We start from the raw sequence: 24,933 nt of genomic DNA on the forward strand, positions 1-24,933 counted from the left end.
ATGTGACATGGACATCCTATCACACATGCCGTTGCTTCTCTGGCTAAAAGTCCACTTAGCTGTGTGTGTGTCTGGGATTGGCTGACATGCTGGCCCGCCCCACTACACGCGCACGCTTAGGGAAGGAAGACAAGGAAAAAAAAACAAAATGGCGATCGCCATTATCCCAGCAGCAGTGATCTGAATGCGCTGTTCCCGCACACTATACGCTGAAATGTCATAATAGTGTGAGTCACAGAGTGACTTACACTATTACAGCGGAAAGCCAGCTAGTAATTAGCTTGGCTTTTTGCTGCTAGAACCATTCTCGAACGTAACTAGAACTATCGAGCTTTAGCAAAAAGCTCGAGTTCTAGTTCGATCTAGAACAGCCCCCAAAATCACTCGAACCGCGAACTGGAGAACCGCAAACCGCGCTCAACTCTAGTAAAGACACCGGGGGAACACCGGAAAACACAGGGGGGGGATGGGGGGTGACTTAGCTGGACCCGTGGAGGAGTTTTCTGTCGCATGTGTCATGGCACATGCGACAGAAATCAGAGGAAGAGTGTGAATGCGGGCGGAGCATTGGTGTGCATCCTGTCATCTTGGATGAATAGGGAGGAGGCAGAAATGCAGTCAGCCCCCTTCTACAGGCTGTGCCCATACTGTTTCTGCCTTTTCCCATCCATTTCAACCTTTTCCTCAGTCACCACAGGTCACCGACAGGTCCAAAATGAAATTATTCTGGTTTCCAATAGACTTACATTGGTGGTCAAATATTCGCAAATACTCAAATAGCTGCGAGATATTCGCCGGATATTCGGCAAAGCGAATAATAGGGTATTCGATCATCCCTAATAGCTACTTTGGTTAAAAAAAGACCCCGGTCCATCTAGTACGACCTTCCTCCACCAATTCTACATTGTCATTAAGTCACTTACATCCGACAATGTTGTGTGTACTGAGGAAATCATCCAGCCCTTCTTTAATAGCTGTGAGGCTATGTGCGCACGTTGCGTAAATACATGCAGTTACGCTGCGCTTTGTAGCGCAGCGTAACTGCATGCGTCCTGCGTCCCCTGCACAGTCTATGGAGATTGTGCAGGGGCCGTGCGCACGTGGCGTTTTAGAGCGCAGCGCTTTGGCTACTGCCGAAGCGCTGCGTAAAAAGAAGTGACATGTCACTTCTTCCGTGCGCTTTGCCGGCAGCTCCTGCTCTGTCTATGGCAGGAGCTGCAGGCAGAGCGCATGGAATCGGCTTCACTACGGACATTTCTGCAGCGATTTAAAGCGCACATGTGCTCTACAGATCGCTGCAGAAATTTCTGCAGTGAACTGTACGCAACGTGCGCACATAGCCTTATAGTATCTGCCATTACTACCTCTTGTGGTAGGGCATTCCACAATCTGACTGCTCTAACTGTAAAGAACCCTTTCCTATTTAGCTGTCGGAATCGCTTTTCTTCCACTCGCAGTGAGTGCCCCCTGGTCCTTAGTATTGTCTTTGGAAGAAATAAGTCATGTGCCAGTCCTTTATATTGACCACACATGTATTTATACATATAAATGAGATCTCCTCTAAAGGCCGATTTACACGCTGCGATATCGTGACCGATATCGCTAACGTGCGTACCCGCCCCCATCGGTTGTGCGACATGGGAAAATCGCTGCCCGTGGCGCACAACATCGCCCGGACCCGTCACACGTACTTACCTGCCCTGCGACGTCGCTGTGACCGGCGAACCGCCTCCTTTCTAAGGGGGCGGTTCGTTCAGCGTCACAGCGACGTCACAGCTGCGTCACTGAACCGCCGCCCAATAGAAGCGGAGGGGCGAAGATGAGCGGGACGAACATCCCACCCACCTCCTTCCTTCCGCATTGCGGGTGGGAGGCAGGTAAGGAGAGCTTTCTTGTTCCTGCGGTGTCACACATAGCGATGTGTGCTGCCGCAGGAACGAGGAACAACATCGTTACTGCTGCAGCAACGATATTAGAGAAGGACCCCCATGTCACCGATGAGCGATTTTGCAACGATGCAAAATCGCTCAAAGGTGTCACACGCAACGGCATCGCTAAAGCGACCGGATGTGCATCACCAATTCCGCGACCCCAACGAGATCGCTTGAGCGATGTCGCAGCGTGTAAAGCGGCCTTTAGACGTCTTTTTTCTAAGCTAAACATATCTAACGTTTTCAACATCTCATCATATGGGAGGCTTCCATTCCTTGTAGTAGTCTAGTTAGCCGCTTTTGAACGGACTCAAACTTCTGAATGTCCTTTTTGAAATACCCAAAACTGGATCCCATATTCCAGATGCAGCCTTACAAGTGATTTATAGAGGGGTAACAATAAGTTGGGATCACGGGATCTAATCTCTCTTTTTATACACCCTAGAATCTTGTTTGCTTTAGCAGCTGCTGCCTGACATTGAGTGCTGCTGCTCAGCCTATTTGTAATGAGAATACCCAAGTCCTTCTCCTGTTCTGTAGTCCCGAGTTTACTTCCATTTAATGTATACACAGTTATAGGATTACTCCGTCCTAGGTGCATTACTTTATATTTATCAACATTAAATCTCATTTGCCAAGTATCTGCCCATTCTGACAACTTACCCAGATCGTTTTGTAATATTGGACTATCCAGGTCAGTTTTTAATTTCCTACATAGTTTGGTGTCATCAGCAAAGACTAATTTAAACATTTAAACATTTATTTCTAGATTTAGCTCTTTAAGCAACTTTCTAGCTAGTGTTCATCAAAAATCTTCTACTGTTTTGCTGCTGTAGCACCTGTACAACTCCTTCTCATAGCTGGCTGTAGCTCTTCTCACATATAGATCGGACAGCACTCTACTCCGGACTATGCTGACTCTTTGCTCTCCCTCGCCCTTCCTCAGGATTAGAGATTGCAGCAGACATAAAGCAGATTAGTGCGGAGAGGAAGGAAAGCATCTGGATCTGTACAAGATGATTTGTACCCACTTCACAGCAATATTCAGTACTATTCCTGTGGATGGGGTTTCCTGATGATGATGATGATTCCAAGGTATGAAAGTAAACACCCTACCGGTCAACCCCTATTTAAATGGTAAAGTGGTACCAATGCCTCCTGGACCGTCCATGTATCTGTAATGTTGGCGATGTGTCTCCTGGCGGTCACGTGCCTCTGTTCTGCCACTTGAGCACTGTAGCCCATCAGAGGCCACAAATAAGCTGCAGCCTTCATAGCTTCGCCAGAAGGAACAGGTCCATCTAGACCCTAATAGAAATGTGACGGCTGCAGCCGATCAGTGACCCCTGATTGCAGCGATCACATGGCATAACAATGGATAACATCACTGGGATGACGCTGGTCCGGGAGGTATCTGCTTTTTTCGTTTCATTGGGTCCACTTTGCATTTAAGAAGGGGTTGTCCCGTAGTGGACAATCCCTTTAAGGAAACGCGTTCTTTACATCTATAACTGACGCATTTTGAGTGGGTCTTCTAAAAATAATGGCGGAAAATGAATGGTCTTTTTAATTTGTTGATTTTCCTTTTATAAGTTCATGCTTTGAGGACAAAAAAATGCAGTGTGAACAGATCCTAACAGATTAATAATGACAAATTGTTGTGTGTTTCCTGCTGGAAGTAGAATCCGTAGCTGCCAAATTGCCTTCCTCACCAATCCACATCATAACTTTTGCTAGTCAGGTCAGTGAAGATACGCGACCGGTATAGGAAACCACAAAACCACAGGTTGTGGGTGACCGACTGCTCTGAAGCACCAGCTATGACAAGCAGAAGTTTTGTCATCAGTAGACATGCTGCTTACATGGGACTGCAACTTACTGAATGCACAATTAAAAAAATTCACCACATAGCGAATTATGCCTGATTACAGAATGCACAGATTTTACATGCCTGGGTTATTCTTATTAATATCCTGTACAATTTATGTATTTCATTGCCTCATGTAATGTTTTCTATAACTCCTCCAAGTGCTGCACATAACTGCTCTCCAGAGCTCGTAAAATTGCTCAAAAAAGTGTCCAGAAACGTATATTGCTTCCAATAAATGTCCCCTATAATTCATGCTGTAGATCATATTGCACCGTGGAAAGTCTTCCAATACTCTATCCACATTAGATCTTTCCATATCTGTTATAGCGATTCTGCCAAAGCCAAATCTTGAATTGCGTGTTCTGCATTTTTTGTTATAAAGGGCAAAAGACATCAAATACACAATACAGAGAACAAAAAGTACAATAAACACATCAAATACACAATACAGACAACAAAAAGTACAATAAACACATCAAATACACAATACAGACAACAAAAAGTACAATAAACACATCAAATACACAATACAGACAACAAAAATACAAAACATACATCAAATACACAATACAGACAACAAAAATACAATACATACATCAAATACACAATACAGACAACAAATAGTACAATAAACACATCAAATACAGACAACAAAAATACAACACATACATCAAATTCAGAATACACCCAACAAATAAACAGTAACACATCACTATACAAAGCTAAAATAATTCTAATACACACAGCCCAAATCATGCCAAAAAACAGTGCTTAAATAATAAAAAACAAATAATACCTATATACAATGAAACAATTTCCAACAACATATCATGCCCAAATATGTACGAAAATATGCCATCAATTAATACCAGTATACACTGCTCAAAGAGTACCAATATACCAAAAATACAAAGCTTAGATGGCTAATTGAAAAAGCCAAAGAATATTACAATTAGACAACTCTCGATTACAAGCACCAGGGCTTGATGCCAGCTGACATCACACAGCTGACATCACACAGCTGACATCACACAGCTGACATCACACAGCTGACATCACACAGCTGACATCACACAGCTGACATCAACCCAAACTACCATTACCCTAAATGCCACTGCACCAAGAGAATTGGGAAGAGGCGGGATAAAGTAACAGAATTGGAGCACCTAATGGATGCGCTGATTCTGAGACAGTTACGGGCTGGTATTTTTAGGCTGGGAAGGGCCAAATAACCATGAACCTTCTCAGCCTGATAATATCAGCCCCCAGCTGTCTACTTTATGTTTGCGGTTTGTGAAAAATAAGGGGGACCTCCACTTTTGTTTTTTGTTTTTTTTTTCCAGTTAATTATATATTTATTTGTCCAATAGCTGTATAATCTATCATATTTGTACAACTTTAAGACATTAAAATCTTTAATTTTTTGACTGCCTTTTAAGTCTGGCCCATCACATGGAGTGTACACTGATGTCATCTGTGTGGTGTATGTCTTTTTCACGAACCCATAGACTTCTATTGGCCCTTGTATCCGTGCTGGAGACATGGGGATCACACGGTCAACACCTACTTTAATGAGTATGCATGTGAAAGTGTCTCCAGTGCGTGTGAAGACGGACACCACACATTATTTAATTTGTTGTTTAGTTGTGGATTTTGGAGCAGATCCATGTGATAAAAGTAGTAGTAGCCCCGGTGTTGACCACTGCACTGCGCCGCTCCTTTCACTGTAGTGGCTGCTGCTGAGCGCTGCAGAACAGTTTCTAGTCGTTGTTGATCCGCAGGAGTCAGCAGCGGCTGCTACTTAATGAATGGAGATGCCCATTGCAGTTCCATTCAGTGTTTGCATCCGGCTGGTGATCGGTGGGAGTGGCGGGTGTTGTTCGACTGACACCAATATGATGTTGTTGACTAATCGTAAATCCATACACATTAAATAAATGTCAGCCTAAATGTCCGATTTCAGCCACAACAAACAACTGTCGGCTTTTTTTTTGGTCATTTTCACTGAGGACTGGTCAGCGATTATTATCTTTCAAAATACCGGTGGGACATGTTGGATATTTTTTCAGCCATTGATATGTACTGGGCGTTATCAGCTGAAAAATTCCATTATTTGCAGACGCAGTCTGAGAAGTATTCGGCCTGATGACAAATGATGGTTTGTCAGGCTATATGCATCTCGTGTGTATGTGGGCCTTAAAGGGAATCTGTCACCAGGTTTTTGCCATCTAATCGAAGAGCAGCATAACATAGGGGCAGAGATCCTGATTCCAGCAATGTGTCACTTACTGAGCTGCTTGGTGTAGTTTTGATAATTTACTGCTAATTAAACAGTGATTTTATTATTACAGGACTACTTAGCATGCTGCCAGGTAGTCCAGCACTCTGTCCTCTGAATAACTGCTAGATCTGCAGCAGAGAAAAGACTGATTTTATCAAAATGACAGCAAACAGTCCAGTAAGTGACACATCACTGGAATCAGGGTCTCTGTCTCTGCATTATACTGCTCTCAGATGTGGGAGCAAAAACCTGGTGACAGATTCCCTTTAAGGATAGATTTTCAACATCAAGAGAATCTGTCACCAGGTTTTTGCTCCCCCATCTGAGAGCAGAATAATGTAGAGACAGAGACCCTGATTTTAGCAGTGTTACTTATTGGGCTTCTTGCTACAGTTTTGATAAAAATCTCTGTTTTTATCTACCGTAAATCTACCAGTTCTCTCAATGCTGAGCTCTGTATAATTCCACCCACATCACTGATTGGCAGCTTTCTGTGTACACTGTGCATAGTCAGAAAGCAGCATGATGTAGGTGCAGAGACCCTGACAGCAACATATCACTTACTAGGCTTTTTGCTACAGTTTTGGTAAAAATTCCTGTTTTATCTGCTATAGATCTACCAGTTCTCTGAATGCTGAGCTCTGTATAACCCCAAAATAGGAGGCGAAAAAATCCAGCACTAGCAAATGAAATGTAAACATTTATTTAGGCATAATTAAAAAGCCCATAACAAAAATTGTTAGGGCGGGTACAGAGCAAAGAAATGTCAACGCGTTTCAAGCGAAAAAAGGCTGTTAATCATGACCTCCTTTTTCTGTATAACTTTCCTTTTTTCTATATAATTTTCCTTTTTCTGTTTAACCCCGCCCACACTACTGATTGGCAGCTATGTACACTATAAATTGTCAGCAGGCTGCCAGTCATTGGTGAAGGGTGGGGTTATACAGAGCAGGTGGACTATATGGCACAAGACAACAAGTCCCGTAGTGATAATCTCCTGCTGATAAAACAGTGGTTTTATCGAAACAACAGTAAGTGACACATTGCTGGAATCAGGATCTCTGTCTCTATATTATGCTGCTCTCAGATTAGCGAACCAAATGTGGTGAGAAATTCCCTTTAACTCACCTGAAATCATCTCATGGCACTATTTCCTATAACTACGCCGCTTATATCTGCTAGGTCTTAGTATAACCGGTCCTTGGCATATTGCGTGATTATCACGCGCTGTGTCTATTTACTCCATAGCCTGGTTTCATATAATCTCTTGTAACCTGCATTACAATCACACAGTTAGCGCTGACATGTTGGATTTCCAGCACCCGCATGATACCTGTACCCGAGGAGAACGCCGGAGCCGCGATGGTCGGCCCATTCTGTTTATTTGACACCAAATCACCACCGCTTATTGGTGTAAAGTGGCCGAGAAAGTGGCAGCGTGGTGCAGCAGCTCTTTGATTATACACATTATCATATTGGATACACAGCGCACAATACCACACTGCAGGGTACATGATTACACGGGTAAGGAAATTGCATGTCTTGAGAAATTGAGCTCTGAGTACCTTTAAACAGACAAGAGAGCAGCAGAATTACTCTTCGTAATTACAGACCCCCGAAGAGTTTATTGCTCTCGTATTAAGGAAAGAGAGAGCCCTTTATTGGGAAAGAAAGAGGCGCGCAGCCTACCTGAGATTCCCCGTCCTCCCCAGGTCCTGCGCTGCTAATGTTAGGCCTTACACTGCATGTTCAATGTCTACATTCATCGCGGAATAAACAGCGTTTTTTTCCTATTTGTAGAGAAATAAACCATTTTTATTTATTGCAATTTTCTCCTAAATTACCAATAAATCTAAACTAAACGTCTCATGAAACTGTCTTCTAAGAAAGCAGCTGGTATTGGCCACACGTCTTATATAACTGTCTTCTAAGAAAGCAGCCGGTATTGGCCACACGTCTTATATAACTGTCTTCTAAGAAAGCAGCCGGTATTGGCCACACGTCTTATATAACTGTCTTCTAAGAAAGCAGCCGGTATTGGCCACACGTCTTATTTGGATGCTAACTTGGAGGTATGTTTCGGGAGGATCATTGTCACGCTAGGTATGGGGAAGTACCAAGCGAGCAGCGAAAGGGAAGGGAAGAGGACCCCTGCGTCTAGGGAAGGGGAAGGTGGTGACCTCACGCTAGGTATGGGGAAGTACCAAGCGAGCAGCGAAAGGTAAGGGAAGAGGACCCCTGCGTCTGGGGAAGGGGGAGATGGTGACCTCACGCTAGGTATGGGGAAGTACCAAGCGAGCAACGAAAGGTAAGGTAAGAGGACCCCTGCGTCTGGGGAAGGGGGAGATGGTGACCTCACGCTAGATATGGGGAAGTACCAAGCGAGCGGCGAAAGGTAAGGGAAGAGGACCCCTGCGTCTAGGGAAGGGGAAGGTGGTGACCTCACGCTAGGTATGGGGAAGTACCAAGCGAGCGCTGAAGCGTAAAGGAAGGGGACCCCTGCGTCTAAGAAAGGGGGAAATGGTGACCTCACGCTAGGTATGAGGAAGTACCAAGCGAGCGGCGAAAGGTAAGGGAAGAGGACCCCTGCGTCTAGGGAAGGGGAAAGTGGTGACCTCACGCTAGGTATGAGGAAGTACCAAGCAAGCTGCGAAAAGTAAGGGAAGGGGACCCCTGCGTCTAATGCGGGATTCAAACGAGGCGATCTATCGGGCAATAAATCGTCAGGGTCACGGTTTTCGTGACGCACATCTGGCTTCGATGGCGACGTCGTTTCGTGTGACACCTACGAGCGACGCAGAATCGGTCACAAATCGTGAGTCGGGTACACGTCGCTTATTTTTAAAAAATTGTTTATTTTTCATGGTGCCGGTTGTTCATCGTACCCGGGGTAGCACACATCGCTCCGTGTGACACCCCGGGAACGATGAACACAGCTTACCTGCGTCCCGCGGCTGCCGCCGGCTATGCGGAAGGAAGGAGGGTGGGCGGAATGTTTACGTCCCGCTCATATCCACCCCTCCGCTTCTATTGGCCGGCCGCTGTGTGACGTCGCTGTGACGCCGAACGTCACACCCCCTTCAGGAAGTGGATGTTCGCCGTCCACAGCGAGGTCGCTCATCACGTAAGGACGGGGGTTAAATGACTTTGTGCGACACGGGCAGCGATTTGCCCCTGACACACAAAGGGGACGGGTACGATCGCACATGCGATCGCACGATAGATCGCATCGTGTGACGCCCACATTAGAAAGGGGAAGGTGGTGACCTCACGCTAGGTACGGGGAAGTACCAAGCGAGCGTCAAAAGGTAAGGGAAGAGGACCCCTGTGTCTAGGGAAGGGGAAGGTGGTGACCTCACGCTAGGTATGGAGAAGTACCAAGCGAGCGGCGAAAAGTAAGTGAAGAGGACCCCTGCGTCTAGGGAAGGGGAAGGTGGTGACCTCACGCTAAGTATGGGGAAGTACCAAGCAAGCGGCGAAAAGTAAGGGAAGAGGACCCCTGCGTCTAGGGAAGGGGAAGGTGGTGACCTCTCACCTAGGTATGGGAAAGTACCAAGCGAGCGGCGAAAAGTAAGGGAAGAGGACCCTTAGTGTGTGAAGCCGCAAGAGCGAGGAACATCTCACCTGCCTCCACCGGCTATGCGGAAGGAAGGAGGTGGGTGGGATGTTTACATCTCCGCTTCTATTGGTCGGCCGCTGTGTGACGTCGCTGTGACGCCGAACGTCACACCCCCTTCAGGAAGTGGATGTTCACCGCCCACAGCGAGGTCGCTCATCACGTAAGTACGTGTGACGGGGATTAAACGACTTTGTGAGACACAGGCAGCGATTTGCCCGTGACGCACAAATGACGGGGGCGGGTACGATCGCACGATAGATCGCATTGTGTGACGCTCGCATTAGAAAGGGGAAGGTGGTGACCTCACGCTAGGTACGGGGAAGTACCAAGCAAGCGGCGAAAAGTAAGGGAAGAGGACCCTTAGTGTGTAAAGCCGCAGGAGCGAGGAACATCCCCTCACCTGCCTCCACCGGCTATGCGGAAGGAAGGAGGTGGGCGGGATGTTTACGTCCCGCTCATCTCCGCCCCTCTGCTTCTATTGGACGCCTGTCGTGTGATGTCGCTGTGACGCCGCACGACCTGCCCCCTTAGGAAGGAAGAGGGTCGCCGGCCAGAGCGACGTCGCAGGGCAGGTAAGTGCGTGTGAAGCTGCCGTAGCGATAATGTTCGCTACGGCAGTTATCACAAGATATCGCATGTGCGACGGTGGTGGGTACTATCGCGCTCGGCATCGCTAGCCGATGCTAGCGATGTCGCAACGTGCAAAGTATGAAATCTGATCTGGCTGTATGAGAAGCTATAGTGGGGTCTAAGGGGAAAACTATTCTCCTTGCGGAGACTGACAAACCAATCTGCCTGCCAGTGAGGAGCCTTAGGGCCGTTTCACACATCCGGCTTTTTGCCGGATTGGCGGATCCGACGCACTCCAGTACAGTGTATACAGTACATTGGCAGCACGACAAGCTCTGGTCACATGCTGTCATGTGACCCGGAGGTTGCCGCTGCTATTGTACTGTATCACACTGTACTGGAGTGCGTCGGATCCGCCAATCCGGCGAAAAGCCGGATGTGTGAAGCGGCCATTATAGCTGCAATATTCCTCTGGTAAATATTCAAATTATCTCTTCAAGGACGAAGTAGAAGAACTCTAGTGCCACCGATTGGAAGTAGCAATCCTAAAAGTCAAAAGTGACCCTTTACTGAGCCTTGTCATATTGATTTAGGATTTACACCAAATCAGAACCTCAATTTGCAGGCACGGTGTTTTGTGGTGATTGCCCCTCGTCAGTGCAAAGTATGAGATCTGATCTGGCTGTATGAGAAGCTATAGTGGGATCTAAAGGAAAAACCTTTCCCTGTGGAGACTGAGAAACCAGTCTGGCTGCCAGTAAGGAGAAAAGGGTCACAGTTTTCTGCTTGGGCTAATTTCACACATCAGTTTTTTGCAATCCGGCACAATCCGGTTTGTGCCTGATGCAACGGATCCGTGTCAGAGTGTGTAAAAACTGATGCGACGGATCCGGTAAAAAATGGATCAGTTTTTTTTGTTTATTTTTTTTAAAGCTGAGAGAGAGGGAGAGACCCCGTCATCACCGCACACGCAGGCACTCCCGCACACATCATCCCCGCATACACCCCGGCACTCCCGCACACATCATCCCCGCACACACCCCGGCACTCCCGCACACATCATCATCACCGCACACACCCCGGCACTCCCGCACACATCATCATCACCGCACACACCCCGGCACTCCCGCACGCATCATCATCACTGCACACCCCGACACTACCTCAGTGACGTCACCGCTGACAGCGCGACTCCCTCAGTTGCTGCGTGGAGCTGATAGAGAGCGGCGGTGTTCCACGGCCGCTCCTGTCAGCTTCATGTAGCAGAGCTGAAAGCGTAGCGGGACCTGTGTGGATTACATTGGACCAGGAGGGGTATTTGGGGATTTTAATAAAATGGTGAAAGAGGGTGTTTTTTTGTCCTTTATTCCAAATAAAGTATTTTTTTGGGTGTATGTGTTTATTTACCTTCACTTACAGGTTAATCATTGGGGGTGTCTCATAGACGCCTCCCATGATTAACCCCTTATTACCCCGATTGCCACCGCACCAGGGCAATTCGGGATGAGCCGGCTAGAGTCCCAGGACTGTCACATCTAATGCATGCGGCAATTCTGGGCGGCTGCTGGCTGATATTGTTAGGCTGGGGGGCTCCCCATAACGTGGAGCTCCCCATCCTGAGAATACCAGCCAGCCTTCAGCCGTGTGGCTTTACCCTGGCTGGTATCAAAATTGGGGGGGACGGCACGCCGTTTTTTTTTTTAAATTATTTATTTATTTATTTTACTGCAAGATATAGACCCGCCCACTGGCGGCTGTGATTGGTTGCAGTGAAACAGCTGTCACTCAGCGTGGGGGCGTGTCTGCCTGCAACCAATCATAGGTGCCGGTGGGCGGGGAAAGTAGGGAATACGAGATTGAATAATGGGCGGCTGGCATTTTCAAATCAGGAGAAGCCGCCAGAGCAGTGTGACAGCCGTGCAGCGCCGCGATGGTGATCGGTGAGTGAGTGAATGAGTCAGTGAGTGAGTCAGTGAGTGTGAGAGAGAGAGAGAGAGGCTGGGGCAACACGGGGCACTACTGCGATGCTCGCATGACACTCGGCTCATGCTGGCAGCACAGCAGGAGCCGAGTGTCATGCTAGTTGTCCCTGCGTCTGCGGTCCGACCGTGCAAGTGGACCACAGCTGCGGGGGGGACGGGCAGGCTCTCAGGAGGCGCGGGCTGGCACGGAGGAGGGGAAGGTGGGATTTATCTCCCTCTCTCCTCCGTAGCCGGCTATTGCGACTCTCGCTCTGTATGCATGGTACACCGGTGTACCGCGAGTGCAGTGCGATTTTTCTCTCGCCCCATACACTTGAATTGGTGCGAGAGAAAAGAGTCTCGCATTACAGTCGCATGCTGTGATTGTTTTTTCGGTCCGATTAGGGCTGAGAAAATAATTGCTCATGTGCGCTGACACACAGGCTAGAATTGGTCCGAGGGGAATGCGATGTTTTATCACACTCCACTCGCACCGATTTTATTAGGCCAGAGAATCACTTCTGGGCATGCTCAGAAGTAAAAACCGAATCCGGTACATGCTTTCGGCGTTTGATGCATTCCACCGGATTCGGCGTGCATAGACTTTCATTATGCACCATGCCGCACAGTGCCGCACCCGGTGCTGTGCGTTTTTTTTTTATGAGACAAAAAACGTTGCATGAAACGTTCCATGCGGCCACCGCATTGATTAATGAAGCCGCATCCGGAAAAAGCCGGATGCAACGCAAGGTCATCAGGCACAATTCGGCGACAATACAAATCAATGGGGATAAAACGCATGCGGTATCGGATCCGTTTTAACCATTTTTTTTCCATATTGTGCCTGATGGGAAAAACCTGATGTGTGAAAGTAGCCTTAAGGCTACTTTACACACTGCGATATCGGTCCCGATATCGCTAATGTGCGTACCCGCCCCCATCTGTTGCGCGACACGGGCATATCGCTGCCCGTGGCGCACAACATCGCCCAGAGCCGTCACACATACTTACCTGTCCGGCGACGTCGCTGTGACCGGCGAACCGCCTCCTTTCTAAGGGGGCGGTCCGTGCGGCGTCACAGCGACGTCACTGAACCGCCGCCCAATAGCAGCGGAGGGGCGGAGATGAGCGGGACGTAACATCCCGCCCACCTCCTTCCTTCCGCATAGCGGCCGAGAGGCAGGTAGGGAGACGTTCCTCGCTCCTGCGGCGTCACACGCAGCGATGTGTGATGCCGCAGGAACGAGGAACAACCTCGTTACTGCTGAAGTAACGATTTTTGGGAATTAGGACCCGTGTAGCCGATTAGCGATAAATCACGCTTTTGCGACGATTTTACATCGCTGAACGCTGTTACACAAAGCTATATCGCTAACGATTGCGGAAGTGCGTCACCAAAACCGTGACCCCAACGACAAAATTCGGGCGATATCGCAGTGTGTAAAGCCCGCTTTAGACCCCACTTTAGCTTCTCATACAGCCAGATCAGATCGCATACTTTGCACTGACGAGGGGCAATCATCCCGAAACACCGTGTCTGCAAATTGAGGTTCTGATCTGACATAAATCCTAAGTTATATGAAAAGGCTTGTTAAAGGGTTACTTTTGACTTTTTAGGATTGCCACATCCAATAGATGGCACTAGAGTTCGTCTCCTTCCTCCCTGAAGAGACAATTTGCATATTTCCCAGAGGATCATTGCAGTTATAAGTCTCCTCACTGGCAGCCAGATTGGTTTGTCAGTCTCCGCAAGGAGAACGTTTTTCCAAAGTCTGCAGTCACACAGAGTGACTATAGACTTGTAGTTTAAGACTGGACAACCCCTTTAACTACAAACCAAACCCAGGTCTATCATGTGGGAGACTTAAGCGGGCTTTACACGCTACGATTTTGCTACAGCGATCTCGTTGGGGTCACGGAATTTGTGACGCACATCCGGCCGCTGTAGCGATCTCGTAGTGTGTGACTCCAAGGAGCGATTTTGGATCGTTGCAAAAACGCCCAAAATCGTTCCTCGTTGACATGGGGGTCCGCTCCCAATTATCGATACTATCGCTTTCCCGTTGTTGTTCCTCGTTGCTGCAGCAGTGCATATCGCTGTGTGTGACCCCCGTAGGAACGAGGAACATCTCCTACCTGCCGCCGGCCATAATGCGGAAGGAAGGAGGTGGGCGGGATGTTCGTCCCGCTCATCTCCACCCCTCCGCTTTCATTGAGCGGCCGCTCAGTGACGTCGCTGTGACGCCGATCGGACCGCCCCCTTAGAAAGGAGGCGGTACGCCGGTCACAGCGACGCCGCTATGTAGGTATGTGTGACGCAGGTGCGCGATTTTGTGCGCGACGGGCAGCGATATGCCCGTTTCGCACAAACAATGGGGGCGGGTCGCATGCTAGCGATATCGGTACTGACATCGTAGCATGTAAAGCCACCCTAAATCACAGACAGAAGGGTTACTCTGTGAAATACATCTCTAAAACACGGACCTTGCTGGAAACGACAGACCTGGCTCGACTGCTTGGTCTCTTGACCCGAGTCAATGGTTGGTTCTGTTGTGTCCGAGCACGGTCCGTGTTTTGTGGATGTGTGAACTGAGATGTAACAGCCTCCAGTAAGTGGGGGGGCACATTTTGTGCTCCTCGGTGCTGTGGAACAGACCCCAGCTCCGGCAGACATTTCCTGCTTACTTTGCTCCCTGTTTTTAATTAATCCCCACTTATGTCACGTATGACTTGCGCTGATAAGCTCTGACCTCTGCACATTTCTTCCAGCCTTTAGTCATGTTGATTAAAAGACTTTTTCCCAAATGTGCTTTAGAAATGTATTCCTAAATCCTAATAAGTGCAGCATACTAAGCAGTGGGATTGGAAAATGACAACTCACTAGGCCGATTCCCACGCTCGGCTGTCTCTCACTCACTGTTCCCACATAGCACCTCATCACTCCGAGGAATTAGGGCTTTTTTCATGTTAACTGTCTTAAATCACTCTGAAGTACTTGTAGGCCTTATGAAGATTAGCATTTACATGAAGGTGGGTGTTCTCTCTGGAATATATGTAATAAGTGCTCTCAGTATATTGTAGGCACGGAGATCCTTCCTCCTGGCTCCTGCTCCATTCTGCCGTGGATCGGAACCTCCATGAGAATAATTCTGTATTCAGGACACGTACACATTCAGTCCACATTTTCTTTGCATGCCGAATTTTCAATATTAAAGGGGTAAGGCTGCTTTCACACATCCGGTGCGGCACAATCCGGCTCAAAAACCTATGCAACGGATGCGGCGAAAAAAACGGATCCGTTGCATAAGTTTTTCCATGCGGCCCGTCCGTTTTTTGATGGATGCGGCTTGATACTCAGCATACGCAGTTCAAAAAAAACGCATCCGGCGCCCATAGGCTCGCATTGTAAATCTTGCCGCATCACGCCGGATCCGGCGCGATGCGGTTTTTTCGCCGCAGACAAAAACGTTCACTTGAACGTTTCATCCGGCTGCTGCATCGGCTAAATATGCCGCATCCGGCAAAAACCGGACGCAACGCAAGGCCATGCGGCACAATCCGGCACTAATAAAAGTCTATGTGGAAAAAACGCACCCGGCGGCAAAAAAAAACGGATGCGGTTTTCCCGCAAAGCGCCGTATTGTGCCGGACAGCAAAAACCGGATGTGTGAAAGCAGCCTTATCCTGTTAATTTTGCTTATTTCTGTTTATTGCACTATTGGGTTACATTGGGGCAGGTAGATAGATAGCTACTACTTACCTGCACTGCTGTTAGCCCCCCTCCCCCGGCTCAGAGTGGTCATGTGACCGCTCCTGTCGGGATTTTGCTGCTTCCTGTGATGTCACGACGACAGGGTAGGAGCTTATGCTTGCCTTGTAGACGGGCATCACAGCCAACATCATGTAGCCGCCCTGCTGGCCAGGTACAGTGCGCATGAGTCCTCGCCCTCCTTCCCTCGCACACTCCCACGCATTTTGTTCTCTCCCAGTCACACCTGTGAAGCCCGTGAGCTGGGGGAGGAGCCTGGCGGCGGTTGCCCATGGTGTCACCACCCGCATCGGGCCCCCTGCTCAGGATCGCAAGTTCAAATGTATCGGCATCACAGATGCCAATACATTTGAAAGCACTGATGAGAGGCAGCGCAGATCAGTGACAGATCAGTACAGCGGTGACGTCACTACTGTGCTGATATGGCCAGAGCATAGACAGCAGGCAAATGAGGAGCAGCGGTGGAGACTTAGGAAAGGTGAGTATGTATTACCTACATGGTGGGGGCTATAATGGGGTGAAAAGCGCCGTGTGGGGGGTTCAGAGCTCCGTATGGAGAGTGCAGAGAACCATATGGAGGGTGCAAAGCGCCATTTGTGGGGGGTTCAGAGCTCCGTATGGAGGGTGCAAAGCGCCGTGTGGGGGGTGCAGAGTGTCGTGTGTGGGGGGGTGAATAGCCCTATGTGAGGCTGTTACTTCCAATTCTGTAGTGATGAGAGGTCAGTGCTGGGGCATAATACTGACAGCCAATGAATGTGCAGAGGACGGGGCTTGACAGTGAGGCGGGCGGTGCCACCTCTGACTGTGAGGTTTGGCATAGGAAGATGTCATGTTTGGTTGAGCTGCAGGTAAAAAAAGTGTCTGCAGAGAATAAAGGGATAATTCAAGAGGAACAAAAGTTAGAAAGAAAAAAAACATAATGTAGGGGTGTTTTATATGACAATACAGCACAGATTAGCTTAAAAAAATGTTTGAGTTTATGTCGGACAAGTTCTTTAAATGATTATATGCCAGGGCGGACAGAGAAGTTGGTGTCCTAATAACTAAAGGACGCAAATGTCAGATGTTTGACATAATGTTGGCAACGAACATGCAGCAGTAGTTATTACCTGTGGCGTTAAAAGGGTTTTCTCAAGTTGTATTTTTATGAGCGCACCGCTTCCATCCACCGGCTTTTTGCTTTGCCAAGGACTGTGCACTTGTGCAGATTGACAGTCCGTAACAGCAGCATGGCCCAAACTCTTCTGCAGATGGGACAAGCATCGGGGAGCTGAGGCTAGCCAGCTCCAGTGATCTGGCTAGCTTTCCAGCAGCAGGAGTAGGCTGTTATCATGTAGTGTTCTGCCCTCATCTCATCAGGTGTCTTGGCGTCTTCAGATTCTGATCACACCGCAGAGTCTGACACGACATATGGTGCTTTTGAGTCATTCTGTCAGAGCTGGGCATCGACCGGTTTTGTGCTCACTTGCGATCGGTCTACCAAAGTTAATTCCTGCTAGTTTGTGAATTGCTGTTGGGGTTAGAAGTTGCTGAAGACCTATCACAGGGACCACCCCCCTTTTTAATATCGTGGAACTTTTTTCTTCATGCTGAATATATCTCTAGCTTTGCTCCAACGATACTGGTCTTTGTGCATGGTGAACTGTTGTATGCTGTTTGGTGTGCAGTGGAAATATCTTTGTTTGTTTATTTCTTTTCTGTACTTTATTTCTCCCTGAGCACGTATTGTTTTTTCCCCTGTGTGTGCTTGCAGTGAGTTTGAGTCTTGGTTTTCCCCTGCTGTCTGTAGGTATTTGTAGGATTCATTACTCCTATCGTCTTGGCCCTCCCTGGGGGTGGGAGAGAGGGAGTGTTAGAGCAAGGCTACTCAGAAGTCAGGGCTATGCTGGTGGTCCAGACCTCGCCACCATCTGGCGTACCTCTGGAGTAAGGGACAGCTTAGGGTCCCTAGTCTGAGGGCTAGTCTAGGCGCCCCTACTCCTACTTACCATATTACAACCCGTGACAGCTGTAAAGCATAGAGTATGCTCATGCTGTATCCTCCTTGCCTAGGTAACAGGCCAGGCTAGTACTGCATGGTGGTCGGTAACCTTAGATGTTAAGGTAAGGAAGGAGTTAAAACCTGCTAAAAACTGTTTATATGCGGTGAGTACACTCTTTTTAGACAGAGATCTGCTTGGAGTAGAGGGTGTGGCTAAGCTGGGTGGATGCTGGGAGTGCCTGCATTAATATGCAATTATGTATTCTATTTGCTATCATGTAAAAAACGCCTACATTTATTCATGGTATGCCCATATTTCAGAAAATTATAAAAGAGATGATGCTCATTAAATTAATTTGGAGAGCTTTGGAGATCACATGTCTGTGTATTTCTTTAATTCTCTCCGGCGCCGTACAATGAATCCCAGAAACGTTTAATTGAAGTGAGAATTACTTCAACACTAGGCAACGAGCCGTCCATTATAAAATAAAAAATCCCTCTGTTCTTAAAGGAAGCCTGTCATAAAAAACACTATTAACCTGCAGATATGAGGTTAATCTGCAGGTTAATAGCATTCTTAAACTGTCTGGTGCCCACACTTGGAGCCCCGCTGCTGGGAGAAAATTAACTTTATTCCTCCCGGCAGCATTCAGCTTCCAGTCATAGGAGTAATTGCCAGCGCAGGTTCAATCACCGCTCAATGTACAGTGAGTTAGCAGCTGTAACCACGTCCCCAGCACTGACTGACAGTTGGGACTGCATTAATTAATTTCCTCCTGGCAGCGAGGCTCTAAGGGGTACTTTGCACACTACGACATCGCAAGCCGATGGTAGCGATGCCGAGCGCGATAGTCCCCGCCCCCGTCGCAGCTGCGATATCTTGTGATAGCTGCCGTAGCGAACATTATCGCTACGGCAGCTTCACATGCACTTACCTGCCCTGCGACGTCGCTCTGGCCGGCGACCCGCCTCCTTCCTAAGTGGGCGGGTCGTGCGGCGTCACACAGCAGGCGGTCAATAAAAGCGGAGGGGCGGAGATGAGCGGGACGTAAACATCCCGCCCACCTCCTTCCTTCCGCATAGCCGGTGGACGCAGGTAAGGAGATGTTCCTCGCTCCTGCGGCTTCATACACAGCGATGTGTGCTGCCGCAGGAGCGACAAACAACATCGTATCTCCTATTGGTGCGACGTTATGAAAATGACCGACGCTACACAGATCACCGATTTTCGATGCTTTTGCGATCGTTTATCGGCGCATCTAGGCTTTACACGTTGTGACATCGTTACTGGCGCCGGATGTGCGTCACTTTCGATTTGACTCCGACGATATCGCAGTAGCAATGTCGCAGCGTGCAAAGTACCCCTAAGTGTGAGTGAGAAAGTGAATGAGAGACAGAGAAAGTGAGTGTGAGAGAGAAAGTGAGTGAGTGTGAGAGGGATAAAGATCATTTTATTTGATAAGACCCTGTTGATACATTTTGCAATAGTGCTGTTTTGTTCTATAGGTCATTGAACAACACTAAAAATAATACCTGTTTTACAGTAATCTGCTGGCAGTGCTGAGAAATCAAGCTTCAAAGCCACATGCAAATCACCCTAGAAGTGCATTTAGGCAGAGGTTATGGAGCACATGGACAGCACCTCTACTAGACAGAGCTGGAAAAGCTTCCCCAACGGTTCTCTTTACAGACAGAAACTCAGCCGCCCAACATACAAGGATCAATGGAGTGTAAAATGGATCCATGCCCAGACTTCAGCCCAATAAATGGCCACTCTGGAACAAGTCTGAGAGATATGACCCAGACCAGACCCTTTCCTTTGTGCAAAAATGAAAATGAATAGTAAAGACTGTACATTGATATAAATACCATACTATAGTTTTGTAACCAAAAAGGAGAAGACATTTAAATAGAGTAAAAATATTATATCAATGTGCAATACATAACAAACCATGTCCCCAGCCAATGCTAGCGATGTCGCAACATGCAAAATACCCCTTACTCACTTTCTTCCTGTCTCTCAGTCACTTTCTCTCTCACAATTACTCACTTTCTCTCTGTTACTTTCTCTCTCATTCACTTTCTCTGTCTCTCACCCACTTTCTCAGTCTCTCATTCACTTTCTCTCTCACACTCACTCACTTTTTTCTCTCATTCACTCTCACTCACTTTTTTCTGTCTCTCATTCACTTTCTCTCAGTCTCTCATTCACTTTCTCTCAGTCTCTCATTCACTTTCTCTCAGTCTCTCATTCACTTTCTCTCAGTCTCTCATTCACTTTCTCTCAGTCTCTCATTCACTTTCTCTCAGTCTCTCATTCACTTTCTCTCAGTCTCTCATTCACCTTCTCTCAGTCTCTCATTCACCTTCTCTCTGTCTCTCATTCACTTTCTCTCAGTCTCTCATTCACTTTCTCTCAGTCTCTCATTCACTTTCTCTCAGTCTCTCATTCACTTTCTCTCAGTCTCTCATTCACCTTCTCTCTGTCTCTCACTCACTTTCTCTCTCACACTCACTCACTTTTTTCTCTCATTCACTCTCATTCACTCTCACTCACTTTTTTCTGTCTCTCATTCACTTTCTCTCTGTCTCTCATTCACTTTCTCTCAGTCTCTCATTCACTTTCTCTCTGTCTCTCATTCACTTTTTCTCAGTCTCTCATTCACTTTCTCTCAGTCTCTCATTCACTTTCTCTCTGTCTCTCATTCACTTTCTGTCTCGCACTCTCTCACTTTCTCTGTGTCTTTCATGCACTTTCTCTCTCACACTCACTCACTTTCTCTCTGTCAGACATTTACTTTCTCACTGTCACTTCTTTCTCTCACACACACTTTCTCTCTTACTTTCTCTTAGGCTTCTGCCACACTCACGTGAAATTCACGCACGTGCCGAGAGACACGTATTTTCCCTGCGTGTTGCGTGCAGGTAAGTACGTGTCTCTGGTACGTGCGTGACACGTGTGTTCTACGTGTGCTATCCGCGATAGCACACGTAGAACCGGTAATTATCATACTCACCTGGTCCTTCCTGATGTCCGCGCTGCTGTCCGTGGTGCTGATCCTCGGTCTCCAGCCCTCCCGTCTCCCCGCTGCTGCTGCTGCCAGGCAGTGAAGTGAATATTCAATGAGAATAATGAGCGGCGGTCTGCAGCAAGAGGCAGCAGCGGCAGAGACAGGAGGGCTGGAGAAGGTGAGTAAATGGTTTTTTTTTTTTTCACTGACATGTGTGTTTTCTCCGGCGCGTGTCACACGGGACCGCATCCACACTACACCCGTGTGGTACGGGTGCGGGCCGTGTGACACCCGTGCTGCGGGAGAAAACACTGACATGTCAGCGCTTTGAAAAACGCACACACGTACAAACGCACACGGACACACGTTCCGTGTGGTTTTACGTGTGTGTGCCTGCTACAATAGGGTAGCATTGCTGATCGTGTCTCCGTGCCGCCGGTACGTGTAAAAAATGACAAACACGTGCCGGCAGCACGGATGTGTGGCGCTAGCCTTAGGCTGCTTTCACACATCCGGTTTTTGCTGAGCGGCACAATACGGTGCTTTGCAGAAAAAACGCAATCGGGTTTTTTTTGCCGCCGGTTGCAGTTTTTCCGCATAGACTTGCATTAGCGCCGTATTGTGCCGCATGGCCTTGCGTTGTATCCTTTTTTTGCCGGATGCGGCATATTTAGCCCATGCGGTGGCTGGATGGAACGTTGCCTGGCACATTTTTTTGTGCGGCGAAAAAAAAATGCATTGCGCCGGATCCGGCACAATGCGGCGCGATTTACAATGCAAGCCTATAGACGCCGGATGCGGCGTCCTGCTGCAAAAAACGCATCCGGCCGCCAGATGCGTTTTTTTGCACTGCGCATGCTCAGTATCAAGCCGCATCCGTCAAAAAACAGACGGGCCGCATGGAAAAACTTATGCAATGGATCTGTTTTTTTCGCCGCATCCGTTGCATAGGTTTTTGAGCCAGATTGAGCCGCACTGCAAAAACCGGATGTGTGAAGGCAGCCTTACACACACGTTCTCTCACTTTCTCTCACACACTTTCTGTCGCTTGCACTCACTTTCTCTTTCTCACTCACTTTCTCCTTCTACTAGATTACTGGGATACATAGTTTTTAGAGTTTAATATAAATTAGATGTATTTCCGTGTGATAATTGGCTGTATGATGGCTTTCTTCTTTCTACTCTACAGGTGACTCCACTGTTGGGAAGAGCACACTCATCCAACTGTTCCGTAGTGATGGAAGCCACTTCCCAAAAAACTACAGCATGGTATGTCAATGATAACAGTTAACAAACCTTGCATAGGGGTTTTCCAAAATTATGTAAATGAGGTAACGCCATAAAACCAAAAGAACCAGTACTCGCATGATAAATCCACACCACACCAGCACAGATCAGTAATGGTTCTCATATTTTTTAGCATTACCCCCTTTAGCCATTTCTTTTTTATTCTTAAAAAACCCCTTTAGGGTCCTGAATGTAAATTTGGCCTAATTATGGAGCATGGAAGACATAACTAATCAGATTCCCTATTCAGAAGTTAGGGAAGGTTATATGATAACCTAGTGCAGCCCTTAGGCCATGTGTCCACGATACTCTGTACCCACGGATTTTGCCGCGGAATACCCGCAGGTTTATCTGGATTTTCTAGATAAATCCCCAGGTTCTAGCAAGTACAGACACTCCCCATGTTACCCCATGAGATTTGGGGAGTGCTGTATCAATGGTGAGGTATGTGCAGCTGCGGAAAATGCTGCGGATGTCCCACAGCCGCACGTAACTGCATGTCAATTATTCATGCAGAAATATCTGCGGAATTCCCGCTCCTCCACTATGGAGATAGAGGCCGGGACTTCTGCACGAAATCTGCATGAAATCTGCACGGTTTCCGCAGGTTTACCGCAACAACTCCGCAGAAATACCGCAGCAATGGATAGCTGCGGATTCCGGGGAGCAGCTGCGGTAAACCTGAGGACAAATCTGTGGCAAAATCCGAAGGTACGTTATCCCATGGGCACATAGCCTTAATTGTTTGTCTCCCAGCTTTTCTGGAAACAATGAGTTTATTTTTACTACTTTTACAGAAAAAAAATAAGGCTAGGAACCAAAATGTAATTTTTTTTTTTACATTTCTCAAAATTATTAACTTTTATTATCACTGTAATGTGATGTACTGTGCCAACACCCCTGGACTAAAGGGTGCTTTACACGTGAAAGCACCCACCCCCGTTGTTTGTGCATCACGGGCAAATCGCTGCCCATGGCGCACAATATCGCTAACACCCGTCACACGGACTTACCTTCCTAGCGACGTCACTGTGGCCGGCAAACAACCTCTTTTCTAAGGGGGCGGTTCGTGCAGCGTCACACGGCAGGCGTCCAATAGAAGCGGAGGGGCAGAGAGCAGCCACATGAAAGTCACGCCCACCTCATTGCCGGAGGACGCAGGTACGGTGCTGTTTGTCGTTCCTGGGGTGTCACACGTAGCGATGTGTGCTGCCTCAGGAACGACGAACAACCTGCATCCAAAAGCAGCAACGATATTTTGGAAATGGACGATGTGTCAACGAGTGTGTCAATGAGTATTTTTCATCGTTAGCGGTCGCTCGTATGTGTCACACGCAATGACGTCGCTAACGAGGCCGTATGGGGGTTACAAATTCCGTGACCCCCAACAACATCTCATTAACGATGTCGTTGCATGTAACGGGGCCTTAACACTGGAAATGGGTATATGTTTCACTGCTTTAAAAATTGGAAACATTCGGATTGAGAAGGGGTTGCCAAAGTAGTGGACAACCCCTTTAAAACATTTTCGTACAGGATCCATTAATTTGAATGGGAACCAAAGCTTGAAACAATATGTCTTCTGTTTGCATCTTTTCCTGTTGCTATCCGTTTTTTTGTTGTTTTTTTTAATCTGGATCAAAAAACGTAGTTTTCACAACTTTTTGTTTTCTGGATCTGTTTTATTTTATTTTTTTTATTTGAAATGGAAACACCTCTGATAAAACGGATCCATTACAGTTGGAACAATAACGCATGCAAAATGGAAACCAAGGTGTCTGTTTTCCAACCGATCTGTTTTTCTGTTTTAAAGATGGATCTGTTTAACAAAAGATATCTGTTTGTAACAGATGGTTTGTTTTTTTCCCTCACCATTCCAAAACACATCCTTATATATTACTCTATCCTAAAACCTCCTGGAAATCCGACTAGCTTCAGCAGTGCAAAGAATGGGATTGTGTATTTCCAAATTATAGTCTTGGCAACGGTGAGTAAATGAATCATTTTATGGACAATTCTGATGGGTATTTCTTTTCTCAACAGACAACTGTCATGGATGTCATAACGAAAACGGTGCAAATTCCAGATACAGGTGATAGCGTGGTAAGCACGTATATGGTTTCCTACCTCTGGGTTTGTGTTATATGTCTTCATCAGTCGAGCAAAAAGAGACTGATGCCGGCGTCACACGGTACGATCTATTGTGCGATCGCACGAGCGATCACACCCGCCCCCATCGTTTGTGCGTCACGAGCAATTAGTTGCCCGTGTCGCACAAAGTCGTTACCCCCCTGTCACACGCACTTACCTCCCAGACGACGTCGCTGTGGGCGGCGAACATCCACTTCCTGAAGGGGGAGGGACGTTCGGCATCACAGCGATGTCACACAGCGGCCGTCCAATAGAAGCGGAGGGGCAGAGATGAGCGGGACGTAACATCCCGCCCACCTCCTTCCTCCCTCATTGCCGGCGGGACGCAGGTAAGCTGTGTTCATCGTTCCCGGGGTGTCACATGGAGCGATGTGTGCTGCCTCAGGAACGATGACCAACCAGAGCACAGAAGAAGAAACGACTTTTTGAAAATGAGCGACATGTCAACGAGCAACGATAAGGTGAGTATTTTTGCTTGTTCACAGTCGTTCGTAGCTGTCAC

General features: G+C 47.6%; 1 protein-coding gene across 1 annotated transcript in view; it reads left to right on the forward strand.

Moving 5' to 3' along the window:
* The window catches only part of IFT27 (intraflagellar transport 27), an 85,962-nt gene that overhangs the window by 43,837 nt on the left and 17,192 nt on the right, over window positions 1-24,933 (forward strand). The window contains exons 2-3 of the mRNA XM_075320839.1: window positions 22,183-22,262; window positions 24,324-24,383. Of these exons, the coding sequence (XP_075176954.1) occupies window positions 22,183-22,262; window positions 24,324-24,383 (140 nt within the window). The remainder of the gene's footprint in view (window positions 1-22,182; window positions 22,263-24,323; window positions 24,384-24,933) is intronic.

The sequence above is a fragment of the Anomaloglossus baeobatrachus genome, chromosome 8, assembly GCF_048569485.1.
Source record: "Anomaloglossus baeobatrachus isolate aAnoBae1 chromosome 8, aAnoBae1.hap1, whole genome shotgun sequence".
Lineage (NCBI taxonomy): Eukaryota > Metazoa > Chordata > Amphibia > Anura > Aromobatidae > Anomaloglossus > Anomaloglossus baeobatrachus.